General features: G+C 36.7%; 2 protein-coding genes across 2 annotated transcripts; both read left to right on the top strand.

Moving 5' to 3' along the window:
- Positions 1 to 24: 24 nt before the first annotated feature.
- LOC130419214 (P-selectin glycoprotein ligand 1-like) lies at positions 25 to 2,838 on the top strand. The gene is made up of 2 exons (XM_056745766.1): positions 25 to 206; positions 730 to 2,838. The coding sequence occupies exon 2, from the start codon at positions 730 to 732 to the stop codon at positions 1,609 to 1,611; it is 882 nt and encodes a 293-aa protein (XP_056601744.1). The 5' UTR covers positions 25 to 206; the 3' UTR covers positions 1,612 to 2,838.
- A 717-nt stretch (positions 2,839 to 3,555) lies between these two features.
- LOC130419503 (transmembrane protein 119-like) lies at positions 3,556 to 7,149 on the top strand. The gene is made up of 2 exons (XM_056746307.1): positions 3,556 to 3,670; positions 6,216 to 7,149. The coding sequence occupies exon 2, from the start codon at positions 6,231 to 6,233 to the stop codon at positions 6,909 to 6,911; it is 681 nt and encodes a 226-aa protein (XP_056602285.1). The 5' UTR covers positions 3,556 to 3,670; positions 6,216 to 6,230; the 3' UTR covers positions 6,912 to 7,149.
- Positions 7,150 to 9,343: the final 2,194 nt, after the last annotated feature.

The raw sequence follows: 9,343 nt of genomic DNA, 5'->3' as shown, positions 1-9,343 counted from the left end.
AAGATGTGATATTTAAAATAGTGCCTTGCTCATTGCGTTTGCGTCAGAGTTTGAAAACCTCAGTTTTAGCTTCACACTTTGCAACTCTACTTCCTGTATTTTCACGCTGGTTTGGAGACATCGTTACATTTTCTGCCGTACACAGCGAGGGGTTTAACATTTATATCGACCTCCAGATCGGCATCAGGTCAACGTATAAACTAAAGGTCAGTGTTGTTTTGATTTTAACTATAGGCTTGAGTTCCCCCCAAAAACATTAAAGGTAAAGATAAGTTAATGTGATTTGTGGGTTTGAAATCATTAAACGGAATGTATTGAAATATTTGAAAAATGTTAAGGATAGACATTTCACAAATGTTAAGTTGATATAATTGTAAAATAAGAAATTGGGGAGTGTAAGTGAGCGTAAAAGTTATTCAATAATATGGCCACACCACATGTTTGCCATTTACTAACCAGCATGTGAGGAGTACAAGCAACGTCTGTTAGTGTATGAATTTTTGTCCTCCTATTATTGGACCAGAGTACTGAATTGTCATTGTTTCAAAGTTCCTCTTTGTTGAATACAAACGGGCTTAGTTTAAAACACATTCTCTAAAGAGGAAAGATCAGATAGTAACATGCTTATGACTGCATGTGGATGCTTCTTTTGAAGGTAAAGACAAGTTTGTGTGCTTTATTTGTGCGTTCAAACCACGATTGCAACATTTTGTCTTTTTTTTTGTGCAGATGACAATGGTGACTAATCGGCTGTGTTTGTCAGTTCTTGTTTTGCTGCTCGCTGCGAGCACTTCGGTCAGGTCAAGATATCTCCGGATGAAGAGGGATATCGGTCTCAACCCAATGTTCACAAAAAACAATGACAGTACAGCAAATGTAACTGAAGCTCAGGCTATACAGTTGACCACTGTACAACCTTTGGCTTCATACACAACACATGCGACAGAGGAAACTGGAGATATCTCAAGGATGAGCTCGGATCATCAACATGCCTCAGATATGAACCACACCCGAGAAAGCAAAGTGAACGAGACTTCTGAAAAAAGTAACCACACTGCAGGAACTGAGAGTATGACGGTCCATCCGTCAAAAGGTAATGAGACAACTTTGTACACCCAAGCACCCGTAAGAAATGCCAGTACTGGACGCATTACACAAACAGGAAGTACTGCCCCCACGCTTCCTGCTTCGCCACTGCCTGGTAAGGTGACTGAAATGCACACAACGGCTTCTAAAGCAAAAACTACCACTACAAAACAGACTTCAAAGGCTCTTCCGTGTCCCACCGCCTCTCTGAATAGAGATGGGCTCGTGAGCCGATGCCTTATCGCCATCGCCTCAGTAGCTGCCGTGACAACCATCTTCATCATTAGCACCATCTGTCTGGCTACGAAGCTCTCGACATACAGATACAGATACAAATCACGTCTTCTCCAGGAGACTGAGATGGTTTGTATTTCTGCTTTGATGAACGATACTGATCACCCTGTCCCGAAGCCGAGACACCCCAAAAGTAATGGAGCTTTAATCCCCAACGGTGAGGATGGAGATCCTGATGGAGATAATCTCACCCTCAACAGTTTTCTTCCTGATACAGAGGGCCCACTTTAGAAGTAAAGTTCATTTCACAAAAATCACATTGACATGCATCATGTTTGTTTTTCGAAATGCAAGGAGGACAGAAATGTCAAGTGAACACACTTCCCCAAAACAGTGCAGGGACACAATTTCATATTTATTGTAAGGGTGGGAAACACATCCACTGTGCTTTCTACGCATGTACCTTTTAAAGCTTATATCAATATTTGGATCGACCCTATTCACCTTCTTTCTGACTTATAGGCACTGTCATATTTAAATAAATGATGAACTGTCTCATTGTGCAACCCATGCAGGCGCAGCTCTAGAAACGTCTGCTTTCTGTTGCTTATGATCAAAACAATGCTAGGGTTTCCTGGCGAGTTTCTCACTAAATGAGAAAGAGCATCTATATTACATTTATGCATTTGGCAGACGCTTTTATCCAAAGCAACTTACATTGCTTTATCCTTTACATTTAACATGGGTATTTGCAATCCCGTGGGATAGAACCCACAACCTTGCGTTGTTAACGAAATGCTCTTTCTACTGAGCTACAGGAAAGCTCTGTATTCAAACTATATTCGTTGTTTTTGTAAGTGTTGCTAAAAACATTTTTTGTTGTTGTTGTGCAGTAATGCACCTTAACAACTTGGTTCGTTTATATTTTAATAACTTGTTTTATATTGTATTATTTCATGATTTTATGCCTAAAACACTTTTAATAATCTTTTATTGAATCCTTTCAGCGTAGAAAAACCGTACTGCTGTCTTAAAAAGTGTAGGCTTTAGTTAAGCTTGGCAGAATGTGTTGCTAAATATATTGTAGAATATGTTCTATTCCTATCTGAGGTTAAACTTGTGCTATATAATTTACTTTAAGTAAGTGATGTTTGAGATTCTTCACAGCCTTATACGTTCGGAGTGTAACATATTATCATTGTGAATGTACATGCATGTAAAGCACGAAAAAAATATTTTTACTGAATACTTTTACATTGTATGCGTGTTTGAAATAAAAATGCCTTGACCAAAGTAAACGAAGTATGCTATAATTTGGGAAAACGTTGTGACTAAGAACAGTATTTCAAAGAAAAGGTAGCTTTAATAAACTGTCAGTTTATTACATTTAGGATCTGTTTGTTCATTTTTTTTAAATGTATAAACAAATTAGATTTATATGGATTATGTATCTTGGTGTCATATATGTACAGTCTATACATTTGTGACCTATTAAAAAGCAATGTTTTTGCTCTTGGATTTCAGCTTTTAGTTATTTGGAAATAAAAAGTGTGCTGTTTTACCCCATTAATGTTATCTGCATTAATTTACATACATTTGGTCATTTAGCAGACGCTTTTATCCAAATGAAGTTAACAATGAAAGCAACTGGAACAACATAAGGACAACAAAAAGCATAAGCGCAGTAAAAATGCTCTCATATAGGCTACCACAGAAAACAAATCAATACGTTTTTTTTTTTAATAGAAAGAGTAGAAAAGAGATAGAAGTCAGAACTAATCGATCAGGTGCTGACGGAAGAGATGTTTTTTCAACTGATTCCTAAAGATGGCTACAGAATCTGCTGATCTTGTAACAGTGGCCAGATCATTCCACAAATGTGGAACAGACCCAGAGAAGTTACGTGAGGGAGTTTTTTCCCTTTTTGGGATGGCACTACAAGATGTCAGAAATGATTTAAATCATTAAATTCAAGCAATACTTATATGTTCATTTGAACATTCAATGGGTGTTTAATCTCTGATGACGTGAATGAAGGAAAGGCACATATTATTTTAAACTACATGTTTTGAGTTTTTTTCTTTTTGGTGAATGCAGTTCTCTTGGACCTCTGCTCTACAAAAGCGTGTTAGGCGAGAGAGAGAGAGAGAGAGGGAGGGAGGACATGGAAAAAGAAGGAGGGAAGTATCCCTTACAAATGATCCTCAACTGATTTTTTAGGGAAACCCACATGGCCAGAAACTGCCAGACACTTTTCAGGACAACACGGGCAACTATTTTACAGTAGCTATTTTTGACTTTTATTATAATTTATCAAATTACTTCACAGAGCAGAAGCAACAATACAGCTGTGAGTATGTTTTATGTTTTCTTTATGCGCTGTAGAGCATATAAAACATTAAAAAAATATTTTTGAATAATTGTCTAAATGTTTAATTGTCTAAAGGTCGTGTGTGAGGAATATTTATCACAATTTGTTTACTATTTATTTTTTCTGTTAGTTGTTTTGTCTTTTTCTCTAATGGTTCTATGATACTCTTGCTTTTCTAAGCCTTTCAGACAGCCTCTAAGATTTTTAAATAATCTATTGCTAATTTGCAGGCCTTATGAATGTAATGGTAATATCCTGGGTGTAGTTTAGTCTGTTCCACATGTAGCGATGGGCACAGGTTTCAACCTGTGTGGCAGGACCACCTAGATAGTTAGTTACTGAACAATACCTTTACCAGCTTTCCATTCATAATCTACAAAGTAGGATTAAACTCATTATGTTCAACACATTATTATTAATACAGCTGAACATGCATTTAATTTTGACATGATTTCCAGTTGAACAGACAGCTGTGATACTATTTCAAAAAGGTTGTGTGGTTCTGGTTAGTCGGATCTGGTATACACTTAATAGAAATACATTTTTAAATAATTAAATGCATATGGAGATATTATTCCATTGGATGATACTCATGTGGTTATGGTGGTGTCACTCATTTGGAAATACCTCTTTTTCAACCTAATCTTTTGGAACCTTTTCACCTAATGGTAAAATTTCCAATTTTTACTGCGTTGCATAACTAAAGTACCTCTAAAATATTAAATAACTTATTTTGTATTGCACGATGAATTAACAATGTATATTATACGTACGTGTGTTCTTATGGGGGGCCGAAATAGTCTCATTGGTCTTCTGCCCATTTCAATGCAGCTGTGCTGTAAATACAGGCTTGAGAGCTACAGCTGTCCCACGCCTTGCTTCACCCTCAGAAATCTATAACTGCCCCTTCTTTTGCTTTTCTGTGGTGAGCGGGTGGCGTAAACCAGGCTGGGAAATTACAAGCCAGGCCTGAACTCCTTCTGCCTCCGCCCCAAATAAGTAATAACTAGATGTGTCAGGAATAGCACTCCTGCAAGGCTACAGAAACATTAAAATATGTTCTGCACTGCAAGCTTACACTTGTTGATATGTAATATTCTGACTCTTATTTAGTTTAACATGGCACAATTTCTGAAATTGTGTAAATGTTTTAGATCCGTAACCCTTACTTACATATTATGATTTTTGATTTAAATATTTAAAAAGATTTCTTAAAGCTTCTTGGTAAGGTTGTATGGTTCAATAACCTTTAACATCCGCAGAACCCGCACAAATGATTCAGTGTCTTAACATTTTGTCATCTGAAACAAAAATTCCCACAATGCATATTTAAGACAAAACAATTCACATACTGTAAGTATCTGCCGTAGGATCTGTGCATCGTTGAGTGTTTACCAATGCTGTCTAAAGGAAACCAAAAGAGATTTTATAAGTAAGCTTCCTTCCGATTCAGCAACAATACTTGTCAGATGAACGTTTAGATATCTATATATATTCACATACATCAAATTGTATCTGTGAGTTCATGCCCTGCACAAAGGCACTGAAATCAAAACTGACAATTAAAACATTTTTATAGAATATTGCTTTTATTTTAAATAAACTTTTAGTGGAGGTCATTTTTTTACTTCAGGTGCCCTCAAAATCTACTGACTGTCCAATGGCCAGGCTTCCATCTTCCAGTGAGCAAAGGACGAAATCAGTCATGCCCTATTTTTTCTGGAAATTGTTTCATTAGGACATATGTCACAAACAAAAACACAACCACAACTTTTGTTTCATGCTGACTTGATAATACAAAACATGGTTATAGATGGTTTCATCTTAATGCGTTTGTTGATCGATCGGGCTAGTGGATAATATCACTATTTATCCATCCATCCATTTTCTACCGCTTATCCGAACTACCTCGGGTCACGGGGAGCCTGCGCCTATCTCAGGAGTCATCGGGCATCAAGGCAGGATACACCCTGGATGGATTGATCACTATTTATATTTTATTAAATTTATATTAATTGTAATTTGTTGTAATATTTTATTGTATAACGATTTTATTAAATAAACAATTTGTTAAGTGCGTCGTGTAACTTTGTCGCATTTAAGTTTAGCCATGCAACGGTTCTTCTACAGGAAACCCCAAAAAAATATTGGCTGGCTTTAACTTGGAAGCTAATATAATTCACTTGTTATTTATTTTGCTTGTTATCAGAGATAATCTGCAGAGACTATATTCTTTGCGGATATGTACACAAAATTAAGTTTAGGCCACGAAAACGTGCATGCGCAGTAACCTTTGTTACTGTTGTTGCTTTCAAACCATCTATAATGTTTATTAGAGTATATTTCCCTCTCTTTTTTCATTTATTTCTTGTTTAGCTGATAGAAAAAAATTGTATGTCAATAATAAAATAGGAAATTGTATATATATATCTGCCTTGATGACACATAAGAACTGCTCACATTCTGTTTTGTTAGAAACATGCAAGGAAGGACTTTTAACAATCATGTTTGTGTGTTCGCACAGGTCTTTAAAGAAAGTATGTCACTCTCCAACTCTCTGCGATATCTCTGTGTGCTCACGATTGCTCTTTGGTGCAGCACTTGCTTCTCTGAAGCCATCCCGTTCAACGCATCCATGGAGGGCAGCGGAGACGAACCCGAACTCATCTTCCCCATCCCTCGAACCACACACATCCCCCCATCCCCCTCCCCTGCTCCAAACATTACCGCCACCTTCATCCGCATCAAAGACTTCATCTTCAACGACTTGGTGGACTTCCTGAAAGAAAACATGCTCCTCATCATCGTCGTGACTTGTCTCTTAGTAGTTATTATCTTCATCGTCTGCTGTGCCTCAGCAATGAGCCACAAACGCAAGCTGGAGGCCTATTATCCACCGAAGACCTACACACCCAGGAAATACATAAATCAACCAAATAAAGCCATGGAGAAGCCACAGCAGACTAAGCCCCATCACCAGGATGGCCAGACGACTAGCGGCAAGCCCCTACGAGAACCCACTAAAGCATTAGTGGGGGAAAAGGAAGGGAAAGACCCACGGCCCAAGCCAAAGGAAGTCCAGCAGGTGGTGGATGTTGAAGAGGTGGAGATGCAGAAAGATGAACCAAAGAACCCTCCACCGAGCACCTCAAATGGCACCTCCAGTCAGCCTCTGGTCTGTACTTGTCACCTAAGAAATGCCAATCCTTCCATAGCATGAGAGTTTTTCACCTATAACTAGAAACAACATTGATTCAAAACTTTTTCAGCTGTTCGGTAAATGAATCTTAAATGAATCAAAATTAATACCCTGTTTTGTTTGTTTGGCAACCTTTATTATTTGTGTGTTTGTGGCAAAGTCATTTCTTATGTCTTTAAATATACATTTTCATTAAAAGAACAAATAAATTGCTAATTGACAACATTAATATATATTTAAAATAAGCTTGAAGACCTGACCAAATGTATTTGAAATTCTTGTCTTTATTCTGTAGTTTTTTCAGACCAGTTTTCTTCGATTATGTTATAAATCAAATTTTAATCTAATCTTTATATTATTAGTCTTCCACGATTTATGATGTAGTCATCATTCCTGAGTTTGTTATCTGGTGTTGTCGATTTTATTTTATCTAAACTTTCCTCAATGTTGAATTTAATTTGTTTGCTCCATGTTTCTCCGTTATGTTTATTAATCATTATAATAAACTTTTATCTCAATCTGTTTGATTTACATTACATTTACAGGATTTACATTATTATGGGGCTGTCATGGCATCAGATTTTCACTATATGGTTATTGTGGTCAGCTGAAATTGTGTTAAATATTTTATAACGATAACTATTGAATTTGTTTTTTAACTTAACACTTAAAATATAGTTTGTGACTATTAAAGCAAGATTTTTAATGGGTGCTGGATTATTTACAATATTTACCACATATGTAGTATTAATATAAGGTTAATAATCATGGTTTTCAATATCAAAGTTATTGACATTACCAGTATATTGTTTCCTCCCTAGTTCATAATATAGTTTGTCTAACGCCCAACAGAACGGCTACATTGAAAGCATATCAAGAGTTTCTCAAATGTTATAATCCAGAGTTGTGTTGGCTGTAGTGAATGAAATTTAACCCAGACGAGCTTGATGGCGGCAGCTTTTGTCACATCCATACAACCTCCAATCAATATTTCAGAAGTTCATTCCAAGAGTCTTTCCAGACAGTTCTCCTTCAAGACTGAAAGCAAAAGACGCGGACATGATGGAAAGTACTAGCACCAGACAATTCATTGTGAAACTCAAGTCAAAAATGAGTCATTACTAAAGTGTTCAAAATTTTAAGAGTCTCAAATTTTAACAGTAAGGACTATGTAAGACTTTAGTCAAAAGGGTCTGTCTAATAAAATAATGTTCTCACCTTTCAAAATATGTGGGGCTTTTTGTCCCAGTGATGATATCAGCCTTCAATAGATTTATAACTACCTCAATGCAAATAATTGAAATTAAAACCCCATTACCATGGCACAAGGCCAAGTGCTAGCATGTATTCACTGGAGTAGACATCAAAGATAAGCACTGATGCCTACATGAGAATGAAACTTGAGCTCAGAAAAAAACGTCTCAAATTTCCTCTTCTTTTGTTCACAAGGTGTTAAATAATTCTTGAAATACTTAAAGCTCGCACTACTTCAGGAGAAAGTGACACGTACACTCAGTGAGCCTCATTTCTAAAATGTTGCGCAAAAAACGCCCTAAGTTTTCTCAAAGTACGGACATGTGATTCATAGAACGAACGTACGCACAGAAAACGTGTGTTTATTGCACGCCTCTGTTTCAGATGTGTAATCTATACATTGCAAATAATCTTAAAATTGCGCAGATTCAAATCTCCGCCATTTAACAGTGTCTAATTAATATCATTGACATATAAAAGAGCTCCTCTCACCGTCAAATCCTTTACGAGCAGCAAGAATGACTTATATTTCCAAAGCACTTTTCCAAGTCAAAGACTGTTTTTATCAATATGAGCGTTCCCCTGGATTTTGGCTTTATAAATGAGGCCCATGCACTTACAAGTTGATCTTGGGTCAACATAACCAATTGACTTACCTACGATTCACCAACTTGAAAAGTACTCCATCAAATGATGTTTTTGTTACTAAATGTGTGTTTTTAACAGCAACTGAACTACTGATCTGGTATCATGGGAAAAGGAACTAGAGTGCCCAATTAATTCACATTGCGAAGAAGATACAAAACAGGTAATACAAAACCTTAAGGCTGCCATTAAAGTTTAATGGGCCGCTACCCAGAAGTTTCAGGGTGAGCACCGACCATTCGCTGATAAGACATGAAGAAAGACAGAAGAGGTTAAGGATGTGAAGCAGAAAAAGACTAAAATTTGAACGGTCATATGAAACTCACAAATGGTGAGTACAAAGATACACAAAGAACATTTGAGTTTGAACAATTGATTTAAAGTGAATTAACAGCATTTCTTTCTACATTCTCTCCTTTTCATTAAATCTGTTTAATCTTCTTCTGGACTCTTTCTCCCTCAAGTGAGACATGTGTCCTAGTCTTCTCTATCTCTTGTTTTTTCTTCGTTCGCATCTCCTAGTTGGTGGAATTTTGTATCCTTGTCCGAAAGGC

The sequence above is a fragment of the Triplophysa dalaica genome, chromosome 4, assembly GCF_015846415.1.
Source record: "Triplophysa dalaica isolate WHDGS20190420 chromosome 4, ASM1584641v1, whole genome shotgun sequence".
NCBI classification, from domain to species: domain Eukaryota; kingdom Metazoa; phylum Chordata; class Actinopteri; order Cypriniformes; family Nemacheilidae; genus Triplophysa; species Triplophysa dalaica.
This window is presented reverse-complemented; position numbering and strand designations above follow the sequence as displayed.